The 13,544-nt window shown below is 48.1% G+C and overlaps 6 protein-coding genes across 6 annotated transcripts; 4 read left to right on the forward strand and 2 right to left on the reverse strand.

Moving 5' to 3' along the window:
* Window positions 1-210: 210 nt before the first annotated feature.
* FSST1_011907 (uncharacterized protein) lies at window positions 211-789 on the reverse strand (the record flags this gene model as incomplete). The annotated part of the gene is made up of 2 exons (XM_083235083.1): window positions 211-523; window positions 629-789. The coding sequence occupies 2 exons, from the start codon at window positions 787-789 to the stop codon at window positions 211-213; spliced, it is 474 nt and encodes a 157-aa protein (XP_083081603.1).
* A 469-nt stretch (window positions 790-1,258) lies between these two features.
* Window positions 1,259-1,510, forward strand: FSST1_011908 (uncharacterized protein; the record flags this gene model as incomplete). Its single annotated transcript, XM_083235084.1, has 1 exon — window positions 1,259-1,510. One exon carries the CDS (start codon window positions 1,259-1,261, stop codon window positions 1,508-1,510), a length of 252 nt encoding a protein of 83 aa, XP_083081604.1.
* A 568-nt stretch (window positions 1,511-2,078) lies between these two features.
* On the forward strand, window positions 2,079-2,583 carry FSST1_011909 (uncharacterized protein; the record flags this gene model as incomplete). Its single annotated transcript, XM_083235085.1, has 2 exons — window positions 2,079-2,233; window positions 2,301-2,583. 2 exons carry the CDS (start codon window positions 2,079-2,081, stop codon window positions 2,581-2,583), a joined length of 438 nt encoding a protein of 145 aa, XP_083081605.1.
* A 1,108-nt stretch (window positions 2,584-3,691) lies between these two features.
* Window positions 3,692-4,947, reverse strand: FSST1_011910 (polyubiquitin-binding protein UFD1; the record flags this gene model as incomplete). Its single annotated transcript, XM_083235086.1, has 3 exons — window positions 3,692-4,513; window positions 4,562-4,885; window positions 4,945-4,947. 3 exons carry the CDS (start codon window positions 4,945-4,947, stop codon window positions 3,692-3,694), a joined length of 1,149 nt encoding a protein of 382 aa, XP_083081606.1.
* Window positions 4,948-5,949: 1,002 nt separating this feature from the next.
* On the forward strand, window positions 5,950-7,335 carry FSST1_011911 (U5 snRNP complex subunit LIN1; the record flags this gene model as incomplete). The annotated part of the gene is made up of 1 exon (XM_083235087.1): window positions 5,950-7,335. One exon carries the CDS (start codon window positions 5,950-5,952, stop codon window positions 7,333-7,335), a length of 1,386 nt encoding a protein of 461 aa, XP_083081607.1.
* A 4,246-nt stretch (window positions 7,336-11,581) lies between these two features.
* FSST1_011912 (uncharacterized protein) lies at window positions 11,582-12,887 on the forward strand (the record flags this gene model as incomplete). The annotated part of the gene is made up of 2 exons (XM_083235088.1): window positions 11,582-11,710; window positions 12,000-12,887. The coding sequence occupies 2 exons, from the start codon at window positions 11,582-11,584 to the stop codon at window positions 12,885-12,887; spliced, it is 1,017 nt and encodes a 338-aa protein (XP_083081608.1).
* Window positions 12,888-13,544: the final 657 nt, after the last annotated feature.

The following is a 13,544-nucleotide window of genomic DNA, read 5'->3' on the forward strand; positions in this document are numbered from 1 at the left end:
AGAGTGGTATCATTGTGGTAGCCACGAGTCCAGTTTATCGCGATCATAAATCTCCTTTCCCACCTTGGACCAAAGCTCTACCGAGACAATCATCTTTTTTGAACCACTGTTCAGTTCCGGTCATAGAGTAATCTACTCCTGGACTGAAGCGCTGCTTGCGAGCCACTGCCCAAATCTGGCATCTTTGTCAGGGGTGGCACTAAACATAAGTCAAAAACATATTCCGGACTCAAAGACAGTCATAGCGTACCTGCGCTCACGATCGTCCTCAGTCTTGCTCATCTTGACATCCTCTTCCTCTTCCTCCTTCTTGCGCTTCATCTTCTTGGAGAGAGGAGAGTCGGCAGCATCCTCGTCGTCGTCCTCAGACTCGACCTTCTTCTTGCGACCCTTAGCAGGAGTGGCGCGCTTGCGGGGAGTTTTCTTGGAAGTAGGCATGGAAGCAGGAGCAGGAGAGTTGCTCGCAGAGGCGTCTCCGTGGCGACCCTTGAAGTCGCGCATGATGGACTTGCTGAAATGCTGGCTGTTTTGGTAGTGAGTAAAGGGGCATGGTTACGGGTACGTCGGAGAAGAAGAGACGAAAGAACTTCAGAGATGGGAGAGGAAGCAGATGAGGTATAATACATACGAGATGGCATCCTTAGTGAAGGAATACCCAAGAGACTCCATGGAGCTGTGAACCTTGGGCCAGTTGTAGCGCATGCGCTCACCATCCTGGGCGCCCATGATGATAGCGACGCAAAGATCGCGCTCGGCGTTGGCATCCCACTTCTTCTCAGCAGGAGGCATGGCGATGGTTGAAAGAATGCTTTGGTATTAATGAAGGTATGCTTCGAGGTAGATACCTAGGTAGGTAGTTGAGTGAGTAATGGAGGTGGGAGGGTGAGAGGTGGATGAGTAAAGTACCGAGAATGGGGAGATGGAGAAAGATTATTCAGATTAAGTAAAGATGAATAAGGAGGGGTCAGAAAGCACAGTGAGAGGAGATAAATACCTAGATGGGATGAAGAAGGATTGCAGGCAGTTGTATTGCACTAATCGAGCATTGAATTATTGCTACATCACAATAAAGTGGTGGGCAATACTAGCTCTGCATTCTTTTGTGAATCATTTCTCCTGTCTACTAACCTTCACTGTAGATTTGCGCAGCTTGCCTCGGTACTTATTTATTTTCCGTTATCCTCCTCCTCAATTTCTTCAACACAACAACATCATCAACCATACTCTTTCCCTCATTCAACATTGTCAACTCAACATCATGCCTGGAAAATCAAGCGACTGGGACAACGCCGAGTTCCTCATGGATCTTGTCGTCGGCCTCTACACTGGTGCCCAGACCAACAAGGGCTTGACTCCTGCCATCAAGGAATCCATTGAGGAGTACCTCAAGACTCGTGGATATACCACTTCCTTTGACGCTGTTCGGTACGTATTCACTTTTTTTCTTCTTTATTTCAGGCTGCAAATTGTTTTGGCAAACACTACGAAGCCTGTTACTATCCTTACCTAGCCTTAGGGGAGATTTGGGTATAAATCTCCTCGCATGGCATCTCATCCCCTCTCAACAACTTCTCCTCTCTTAGCCTCTCCTTTCTACTTTTCATTCCTGCAACTTGTATTTTCGTTCATCTATCTACCTATTTACTCATCCAACATCATCATGGGCAAGCGTCAAGTGATGGTCTGGGACGCCAACGTCCATGAGGATATCCTCATCAGCCTTTTTCAGCACATCAAGCCCAGCTCCGATGACTGGACTAATGTCATGAATGATCTTCAAGAGAAGGGATATTCATTCACTGAGAGCGCTCTGCGGTACGAAGTTTCACTCTTTTGACGGGCCGTTTTTGCTTGTTGCCTACCTGCATACTGGTTTTCTGATTTTCTGCTTGCATCTCTTCCATCTTGACTCTTCACTTTCTTCACACTCCCCACATCCCCCTCAGTATTTGTGCATTCCTCTTCCATATCTTTTCATCCTTTCACATCCACCTTTCCACACTATCTACCACGCATCGTATACACTTAACAGTATATACTTTTGTTTTCTTTTACTTGTTTCATTCATTCACGTCGCCATGCCTCCCAAGCCTACCCGCGGTTGGGATGCCGCCTCTCACGAGGACCTCCTCCTTGCACTCCTGGAAGAGATGAAGCCCAATAAAGCCGTCCTCACCAGTGTGGCCGACAAGATGCGCGACAAGGGCTACTCTTACTCCTTTGACGCGATCAAGTACTTTTTTCCCTCTTTTTGATGCGTTTCCTCAACTAATCCCAAACTAACTTTCTTTTCTCTCCAGTCAGCACGTTCAGAAGCTCCGAAAGAACCGCGACACCGCTGGGATCCAGAACTCTGGTTCTGAGGCTGCCACTCCTCGCAAGTCTCGGGCCGCTGCCCCCAAGACTCCCAAGCGCACTCCTAAGCGAAAGGCTCCCACCAAGTCTGCTTCCATCGCTGATGATGATGAAGAGGACCTTGAGGACATGAAGCTGCAGCTCAAGATGGAGGAGACCGACGTCGCGGATGATGCTCTCCTTTCCCCCAAGGCCGTCAAGCGGGCCCGAACTGCCACTCCCAAGTAAGTTTACTTTACAATATGTTCGCTAGGTCTCTCTAACAGATCTTAGGGCTGAGCTTGACGTCGACGATGAGCTTGACAGTAGCGAGTTCTAAATCTAGACATCGGTAAGTTGGCATCCCTTCCGGCCTGCCCCTATATCACGCTAACATCTCAACAAGTTGCCTATGTTGAACTTTAAATTTGCTGAAGAAATGAAGTTCACGATGGATGAGGGTGCATATACTGGCTTTGAAGTCCATGACAGAAAGATAGAGGGTGAAAATAGGCTATGATGATTTGCATATGCCTGTATGTAGCGGCGAATTGCCCAGGATGATGGGAATATCATGAGCATGTCTCTGATAAATTAAAGAATATCGCCCACGATCGTGCTCGTTGCGCTTACTTAAGTGATGCTCTGCTATGTAGTGCTAAAGCCCAACACTTCACGATATCTTCCACGCCAACGCCGGAATCTAACTTGTCATCATAGACCAAGATGAGTCGTCGAGATCTTAAGTTAGGTTCATATACCTGTACCCCAATCTTCCTAGGCTCCGTTATTTCTGTTCAACAGCTTCGTCTATCTAAACCGACTGTTCATTGTATATCCACGACAAGCAACAGGCGGTGTGCCTACTTTCCCTTGTAACTAAGATGATTGTCGTTATTTTCTTATTTGTCCAATATATTGAAAGTCATAACGGGCTCCTTTCTCGTCACTTTTCCGTGGGCTCCTCCAAGATTGAGCGTGGCATGCATACGTCCACGCATCCGATTCTAGTTGTTGTAAGAAACAATGGTCCCCCCATATTGACAAGTGGGATACACTTGTTCAGAAAACAAACACTATCGGGGCAGACTTTTATATCATCAAGCAGCAATTGACAATCCAACCAATAGCACAAACATCAGGAGAAGCATTCAATAACAACTCAGGCCGAGGCCATGTCCCCAAGTCTCGATCACAAAGTCATATATATACTTTAAGTACCAGGCTTATCCATTCATAAAGTGACAAGCACTGCTGTAGGTATCTGATACCAGACTACATAGTATGGGTTCAATCAAGTTCTAAGACATATGCATTTCCGCCCAAACGCCGCTTCAAATCATCAGAAAGTCATCATTTACCTCGGTCGTCGACCGTCCAGTCTGTTTCCTTCACTGGTTCCCTTCTTCTCGGGAGCCTTAGTCTTTTCATCTCCCTCTCCTTTTCTCTTGACCGCACCTCGGAGTGTCTGACCCTGGCCATCAAAGTGAGGCCTGTTGGCACTCTCCTTTTCCTTTTCCTTTTCCTTGTCGGCATCCGTCTTGACAGGCTTGATCTCGTAACCGAAGAAAAGCTTGTTGGGGGCCAGGCGTAGAGCCGCAGGGGCACCATCACGCCTCTTAGGCATGCCTGGAATGTCCAGTGTAGGGACTGGGGTTGCTGGCTTGGGTGTTGAGGCTTTGCTACTCTTCTTGACGAGTTTCTGGCCCTCTCCGAGGAAATTGGTCACATTACTTGTAACTGAAGGCGCAATAGCGCTGTAGTTGATAGACTGAGCCATAGTTCCTTGGTTGTGCAATAGGCCTCCCGCAGGGACCCCACCTCGTGTACTTCTAGGGGTGCTTGTTCCGCTCTGACGTTCAGGTTCAACGTACCCTACTGGTGGAGCGAACTCTACAGACACATCAGTTTCAATCATGCTGACTCCCATCTTGTCCGTCTCAGGCTTCACATCGAGAACAGCCACGTCGTAAACTTCATCGTTGTAGGAGAAGTTGAAGACATCGCCCTTGGTCAGTGTGGCAAAGTTGCGGAATGCCTTTTCCAGGACAGCCTTGGGATCACTAATCTCAAGGAAGTTGACGGACTGAGGCTGCAGCTTGACCATCTTGGCCAGCTCCAGTGATGTAGTACGGATCTGGATCATATCGCCAACATCCATTCCAAGGGTTTCCATCATCTGCTGGGCGTTAGCAAGGCCTTCCAAGGACATATTATAATATCATACCCATTGAGGGATGTATGCTCGTCCTTCCTCTGCGATAAACTCCAGCACACCAGCGTGCGAGTGGCGTCCCTTCTCTCCGTTGATCAACTCCATGAGCAGAGGCCACTGCACGTGAAGCTTGGACACTTTGTCGAGAGCCGATGGTGGTAGGATAATCTTGGAGCCATAGTTGAGCTCTGGTCTTTCAGAACCAGGAGCCATGACAAGAGGATAGCATCGATAGTATTCGTCGAAGCGTTGCACGATGGGTCGTCGTCCATGGCGAGCCATGTTGTAGAGGTGCTCCGGGTTAGCGGGATCGTACCCGCCTCCAAAGCCTGAGTACTGGGGCGGGTTAGCATTCGGATCTTCAACTAGCTAACGTATCTAAACAAAGTACGAACCATGATGATGTGATGGTGGTATATTCGTATGTGTAGAAACAGCGATGTCGCAGGTTCAAGATGTCGAGTTTGGCGGTGCACAGGCGGTCAGCAGATAGGACGACTGTCTCGGCTCGAAGTTTGTGTTGCTTCAGCTTTCAGTGCTGACGAAAATTTGTTGCGCAACGAATTTGCGTTCGGTATTGCAAGATGGAAAGTTGAAGGATTAAGCTGGTCGATGCACGTTTGAAGGTCCAAAGCCAGGTAACGTGGGGGCCTGTGGAGGCTACAAAGGCAGCTCTTGATGACGCAGTTGGGCTAGCAGGCACTCAAAAGTGACTAACGAACAGAGTGCAAGTCACCCTATAGCGACAAGTGATTTACACATATTACTGTTTAGTATTGCATTTAGAGGTATAGAATGCATTATATGAGTTTATTAAAGTCTTTCTAAGCATCATATATCATAGTTTGAAGCTGAATACTTTATTCGTAATTGGTACATGAATCCATGAGCGTCGTAATTTCTTTGTCCCATCCATGGACAGTAGGTTCAACTAAAGATTGATCATACAACTAGCTTCTTAAGCTTCCTCTCTTGAAAAAATCAATGATCAAACAACCAGAAATACTACGACACAGACTGACCTAGGTATCTTATTATCGAGGTAATGCTGGTAGAAGAGTGTTCTTATAGTGAAGGAGTGCGCCTTCCAACTGAGCCTCTTCACTCTTATATTCTCACTGACCCAGTTTTAAGGCTCAGTTTACATGCCTGAAGCTTAGATCGTGAGCTGACGAAGATCATTACCTAATCAAGCTTAGCTCTTCCTCATGCCTAGAACTTTACCATGTAGAACATGCAAGCTCCATGATCTCTCATCCTTCATCTTTCAATTAACCCTTGCCAGGGTAAGAACTTGGCTACCAAAACATAAGAAACCAAAAAACAAAGCCAATCTATTGTTACTACCGGCCAGACTCTTAAATTGTTTATTTTTGTACCCTAATAAGCCATAGTTAAACATGACGTCACGTCCTTCAGCTCGACCTAAGCGCGATGGGGAGAACTTTGCGCGAACCCATCATCACGAAGATGAGTCCGATTCGAAACGAGTCAAGTTTGACGTGCGCAACCCCTCAACTCTTGCACCTGACGCTCGCGAGGAAGATGCTATCCTTGACGCTGATGTTATTGGCGGCTCGAATACCAAGCGCGGGGCTGTGAACCTCGATGGTTATGATAGCGATTCAGAAAACGAAGACTTCAACACGCGTAACGAGAAGCGAAAAAAAGAAGAAGCAGATGCTGCGAATTCCGCGTCTAAAGCGCCAGGCACTACAGAGGGCGACGACGACGACGACATGTTTGCTGCAGATGATGACGATGCAGCCAACGGAGACAAGAATGTTCTTGAGGGAGACGACGTCCAAGAGAGCGATATAAAGAAGAACAAAGTTCGCTTCCTTGATGCGGATCAGATCGATGGTGCCGAAAACACTAGCAGAGATAAAGAAGGCATTCGACTCGACGACGACGGAAGTAGCGATGATGAAGCCGATGTGGAGCTTGCCATACAAGAAGAGGGTATCGATGAGGAGGTCGGCCTGGGAGGACTCAAGAAACATGCCCCCAAAGTTGAGGCATTCAACCTGAAGCAAGAAATGGAGGAGGGTCAGTTCGATCAAGATGGCAACTACATTCGCAAAGGTGGCGACCCCGATGCTGTACACGACAGCTGGTTACAAGGTCTCAGTAAGAAGGAGATGAAAAAGGCGGCGGCAGCACATGAGAAGCGCGAAGCCGAGGCGCGGAAGCAGCGCCTGGAAGATGACGCGATCCTTGTATCCGAATTGCTAAAGACTCTGATCTTGAACCTCGAACGCGCTGAGACGCCGCTCGAGGCCCTGGCCCGGCTGGGTAAAAAGCAAGTAAAGCCCAAAAAGATCCCCAAGTGGAAGCTCAAGAAGATGAACAAGGGCATCGAAGGCATGGACATCGATGGCGGGGAGGAACCCGAGGACCCGGAGCAAAAGAAGATCAAGGCATCAATTGATGCCATCACAGAATCGGCAGACAAGCTCTTGAGCCGAGACTATGAGGAAATCTATGACCAAGAAAGGGAGTTACTGGTACGAGAATATAGAAGGGAGACGGGAGAGGATTGGGTGGAACCAGCAAAGCAGGATGATGACAACGACGAGGAGGAGCAAAGGGCGGCGGTGAAACCAGGAGCTATGTGGGAGTTTAGATGGGCAGACGGACGTGATGGGAACTCCCAACAAGGACCGTATGACGAGGCTACGATGAAGGCGTGGAAGGATGCTGGTTACTTTCCAGATGGCGCGGTCGAGTTCCGACCCATAGGTGAGGGACAGAACTGGACTACACATGTTGATGTCTTCGAGTGAAGAGACTTCAACGTCATAAAACGTCACCCAAGCCTGTGAGACAGAAAACAAATAGCCCAAGAGAGGGCCTGAGATGGCACAAATGACCAGACTATTTTGTCCCCTAGGTAGGTAGAGTCTAGTTTTCTGCGATACGGAGGTCAAGGAGCGAAAAAAGGAAACCAATGTAGTACAGGTCGTGCGCGCACAAGGTGTGGCGCCCGGCCTATCGCAAGACAATTGGCGACAGACAAATCCCAAGTTAAAAGGGTGCCACGACTTTCACCTACCATGTCACGGAAATGGATATCCGTCGAGTCTTGTCGTGTAATGGATGCTTGGTCAACCAGTTTGCATGTCTGTGTACATGGGACAAAAACATAACATAACGAGGTGTAAGTGGATGTCGAAACCTCTAACAAACATGATATCGAGTGGGTACCGTTTTACGTCGAGAACTCGGCAGACCCCATGAGGATGAATGCATGACACAGATAGCTTCGGCATTACGGTTCCGGACCTGGAGACAAGGTTGAGAGCTAAAGATGCAGTTTAGATGGGCGCCTTCTCGGGCACCTCGAAGGGGTGCGATGATCATGCGGGCCTGGCTGAGCTGGGTTTCATGACAGCGGCCAATGGTCGAGAAAGCATCATGGCACAGTACACGTACCGCGGGAACATGACGGAAGAAGGAGACTAGAGACCAAAGAGGACATCCAGAAGGCTGGAAAAGCTGGGATGATGGGTCCAAATGTGGCATCTGGTTCCTGGGGATCCCGATGCACGCCGGGGACGGGTGAGGCCGGGCAAGTGGGATCTTGAAAAAGAGGCTGAGAAGCCGGGGCAGCGAGTCAAGTATGGAGTAGACAAGTAAAGACTATGGAGAATTGGAGCCTGTCTGGGGTTGTATGGGGTTGTACGGGTGGACGGGAAGAGGTCTGGTCTGTTGGTGTCTTTGACAGGCGAGGCTTGAGCCGATCCAAGCCCGTGATCCCGTGATGCTCCGGTACGTGGAGTGGAAGCCGGGGCGGTAGCTGTAGCCGAACGGTCAAGCACCGAGAGGCAGCCTCGCGGCGACAAACGGGCTGGATCGGGCTGCAGGGATTATTCGGGAACAATACTGATTGGAAGTGTGTAAGTGAGTTGTAACGGTAGTGAATTGATTCGACGACGATGAGTCTCTGTACGTAACACGGATGAAAAAGTTCGTGGTGGGCTCGTGCCTTGCCTTGGTTGAGTGTCGATCAAAGCGTTTCGGAACAAGTAATGTATTGCATATTATCGTAAGCGATTATCGTGTTTCGAGTAATATTAATGCCAGAATGATCGATATCATGAACTGATGTTGAAGGTCCAGATTTGACGTCGGATTCGGGCCAGGGATCATAATCATGGTGGAGGGGGGAGATCGAGCTGCTAGCCACAGTAAGCAGGGTTTCTATCAGCCCAGTTCAGTCTGGATAGGTGGGCTCAGGTCATGATCTCAGGCGAGGAATCTCGGTGAGATTCAATAATTCGAACGAAAAATAAGACCATAAGGGTCTGTGTATATCTATTTGCATTGTGTATGTAGTATGTATTGATGATGTTATAGTAACTATTATGGGTTTCTGATTCAGGGTCCCCCATCTTTGAACAATCAGCATACTGGACTTCAATGCACACGCCGATGGGGTCCAGACAAAGGACCGATGTCAGATAAGCGGATAGTCGAGTTGTTTTTTTGGCGATGGAATTGACAGATGGACTGATCTGATACCATCTGATATGATGATATATTTGAGAGTAATGTGAATAAACCAACGAATATAGTCGGTCCGTCGAGGACCGTGGTCTATCGACGGGCCGACATAGGCCCTGTCCTCGATGAGTTTATCTGAGTCGATAACATGATGCCTCAACAATTACGGTCCTTCTCTCACCGTAAGAAGAGGGACGGCAAGAAAGTGAAACGGGAAGAGTTTGAAGGTTGAAGATCTACTTGATTGGTTCATGGGCATGTATGTCTTGATGCAAACATTCCTGTTAGTAATATATATATTTTATTCAATGATGATTTGTGTAATCAGTATAGCCAAGTCTATTCCTAGACATATACGGATAATTACCAACAGGTTTGTTATGACATATCTCAGAATAGGATATGTTATGGAATCGAGTCAATATTGGAGATTGGGAAAACGATACCCCCGCCAGCCCCGCCACATTGCGTAAAAAGACGCAACAGCAGATGTAAAAGCCCGCAGCTAAAGTCGAGCGAAGATCAGGTACTAAGCCTCTTTTAGTGTTACCGTCGTGATGGTGAAGCTTCTAGCTCAATTAAGGTGACTCCGAGATATAAAAGCAACATAAACAGGGAATTAATAAGAGATATTTTGTTGTTATTGTCACAGAGATGATGGAAGCACATCGAAAGACATCAAGAGACATGTTCCAAGCCGTACGACTCTTTGTGAACAGAGCGAACCGAGCTTTACAAATAAGGGACGTGCATGATGCCACTTTGTTGATAATACATGTAGGTATGTTGGTTGACTAGAGAAGATATGATATGAATAGTTTTGGCGGCAAAAGGGGATGTGGATGGTGAGTCAGTCAGACCAAAGAGGTAAATATGTGTAGCCTGAATGGAGGCCTAAATGCATGCGGCGTAGACAACCAAGATCTCAATCATCAAACCTACACAATGCACGAGATGCAGCCCAATGAATGATGATGAGGCTGGTGTTGATCGTCAACCAAGTCCGTTTACCGGAGCTTCCGGAGAGGAAAGAAGAAAAAAACATCTGATATGATTGTGACAAATTTGCTGAATCCATTGAACTGAATTGAAAGACATCACGGAGAGTTGCACGGTAGAATACGGTGTCTTATTCGGCGACACCTATAGAAAAAGCAGTATCCATCTAATTCGTCTCTGTGAGGAGGAGGAGGATGATGAGGGATGGACAGAAATGGAATCAACTGAGGTGGCATGGCATGGCATGAGGGGTAGAAAAGGTACCTTTTAATAGAGTGAGGCGTGCATAATGGGGACATGTATCTTTTTCAGGGCATCAATCATCACCCCACCATAATGTATTGTAGCTATTGCCAGTAGTGGGGACCTTAGCTCACCGAGCTGTGAAAAGTGAGCATGATATGCTCTGTACCTAAGGACAATTAACTTGTATAGCTGTAAATGTATTATTTAGTTCTAATAAAACATTGAAAGATCAAGTATCACCAAGTCATGGTAACGGAATTCTATGTCCAGCTATCAAGGTACTAGACAGACGTTGAGAGGGGAAGAAGAAAAAAAAAAAAAAGTCTCCCACCCTCTCACCCGATATTCCATGTTCCATTGGCCCCTGCTATGATACGCTACCTACACTACAATTACCTACTACCTATTATACTGTACGCCCCCTTGTCTGGCCTGGCCTAGCACCCTGGCAGTCTGGGTCTGGTCTGGGGTGTATGTTCGTGGGATGATGAATGATGTGGTGGGTGGGTTACTAAACTAAACATGAGCTTGATGAGAGAGTCCATGGTTTTCGATTATTAGTATTTGTACTCCCGCCCTCTCTCCTCGACCTTTTTTCCTTTTCCTCTCTTTTCTTTTCATTCTCATCATCCTCAACAACACAACAACAACTTCTTTCTTCACCAAAAGGTATGTGTCTTATCTGTCTAGCTCTAGCTCTCTAGCTTTGCCTGTCTCTGCCCCTCCATTCTCAGGATTGCTTGGCTGGTTCTACCCCTCCATTCCGCGCGACTACATCACCATCATAGCATCACAACATGATCTCGTTGCTTCCATGCTACATCATGTCATATCATAACTGCTTCTTATCATCACTCTTTGTGATGATACGTCAATCAATGGCATTCATCCATTGAGTGGTTAAACAAGGGGAGGGGAGCAATTGGAAGGCAAAAACAAAAAGGGACAAGAAAAAAGACAGAGCTTCAGAGCTCATATCCTGCCCCTCCTTTGCACCAACGTTGTCCCCTCCCCTCCACTTTCTTCTACTGTGGCAACACCCGTCCTCACCAAAAAAAGCTCTCCCTACATACCTACCTAGGTACCATACCATACCTGCCTCCTCTGCTCTGATCTGATCGGTCCCAATCCGTCATACAGACGGCATATAAAATACCCCACTCCCTCGCCTCAACCTTTGCTCTTCCTCCTCATCTTCTTCTCTATCACCATCAATCCTAAAGGATATACAAAACATCTCATCTAACAATCTTTCCTCAAACAGAACCTTCTTAAAACAAAATGGCTCCCATCAAGGTCGGCATCAACGGTTTCGGTCGTATCGGCCGTATCGTCTTCCGCAACGCCGTCGAGCACCCCGACATCGAGGTTGTTGCTGTCAACGACCCTTTCATTGAGCCTCACTACGCCGTAAGTTGATCTCCCGACGATCCCGCTCGTTCCCGCGCTCGATCCTACAATAATAGCAAGTTGCTTGCTTCGCTTCGTCATACTACGCATCCGGGCAGCCGCATCATGATGAAGTTGGGACTGGCCCGTTACTGTCGACGACAAAACTGTCTCGAACGTGGCAAACCACTGTCCAGGTTTCATTTGCCTCATCATGGTAGCATAGCATGATCAGCACACACCAAGCTACCCCTCATTGCCCCACGCTCCCTTCTTCATCAGCACCAAGCTAACCTCAGCCTTTCCACAGGTCTACATGCTCAAGTACGACTCTTCCCACGGTCTCTTCAAGGGTGAGGTCGGCAACCAGGGCAACGACCTCGTCGTCAACGGCAAGACTGTCAAGTTCTACTCTGAGCGTGACCCCGCCAACATCAAGTGGTCCGAGACCGGCGCCGACTACGTCGTTGAGTCCACCGGTGTCTTCACCACCATTGACAAGGCCAAGGCCCATCTTCAGGGCGGTGCCAAGAAGGTCATCATCTCTGCCCCCTCCGCCGACGCTCCCATGTACGTCGTCGGTGTCAACGAGAACAAGTACGACGGCTCTGCCGACATCATCTCCAACGCTTCTTGCACCACCAACTGCCTGGCTCCCCTCGCCAAGGTCATCAACGACAAGTTCGGTATCGTCGAGGGTCTCATGACCACCGTCCACTCCTACACTGCCACCCAGAAGACCGTCGATGGTCCCTCCGCCAAGGACTGGCGAGGTGGCCGTGGTGCTGCCCAGAACATCATCCCCTCCAGCACCGGTGCCGCCAAGGCTGTCGGCAAGGTCATCCCTGAGCTCAACGGCAAGCTTACCGGCATGTCCATGCGTGTCCCTACTGCCAACGTCTCCGTTGTCGATCTGACTGTCCGCCTTGAGAAGGGTGCTTCTTACGACCAGATCAAGCAGGTCATCAAGGAGGCCTCTGAGGGTGACCTCAAGGGTGTCCTGGCTTACACTGAGGACGACGTTGTCTCCTCTGACCTTAACGGCAACACCAACTCCTCCATCTTCGATGCCAAGGCCGGCATCTCCCTCAACGACAACTTCGTCAAGCTGGTCTCCTGGTACGACAACGAGTGGGGTTACTCCCGCCGTGTCCTCGACCTCCTGGCCCACGTTGCCAAGGTCGATGCCTCCAAGTAAGCGCAGAGCGCTCAAGGGGCTGGAAGCAAAACCAAACCTAATTAGACGCGACATGATAAAGATTCCAGTCGGTCGTGTGTTTTAATGAAGCAAAGAAATGAAAGCAAGTAAAAAATACCAAAATCCGGGGAGATTGTCAGAGGGGATGACAACGAGGTTGTTATCATCGGCTCGAGTTCCCTACTAGACAATTGATCTTAGTATAGCCGTGGACAGAAAAAATATAGATCCATCCCTCTTGAAAAAGTATCTGAAAATTAAACTGTGAAGCGCAACATGATTGTATATAGATAAGCGATGCTTATTTGACCTCTACATCACTCACTAACTATCTTGACAGTAGAACGTTGATTGTGTCTTAAGGCAAATGTATGGACAGAGCTCACCTCAACAAAATCTTGTGTAGCTTTGTGAGTGTAGAAACTATTGCAGTCGATTGGCTGGCAACCTTCACTCATATTATGCGGAATTTGTCATGACCTTATCATTCATGATGTTAGCTTGGGTGTCCCGAAGTCAACCGCCAGACTCCTCGACACTCGCCAAGCCAGTATACTCACAAGCTATTCAGCGCCCCTATCTTTGTTCCATGCAGTTATGTGAATGCATATACCAGTGGTATTCTCCTGTAAGCATGCTCTCCCCACACTCCCTGTT

The sequence above is a fragment of the Fusarium sambucinum genome, chromosome III, assembly GCF_050947815.1.
Source record: "Fusarium sambucinum isolate potato_lamoka chromosome III, whole genome shotgun sequence".
Taxonomy (NCBI): Eukaryota; Fungi; Ascomycota; class Sordariomycetes; order Hypocreales; family Nectriaceae; genus Fusarium; species Fusarium sambucinum.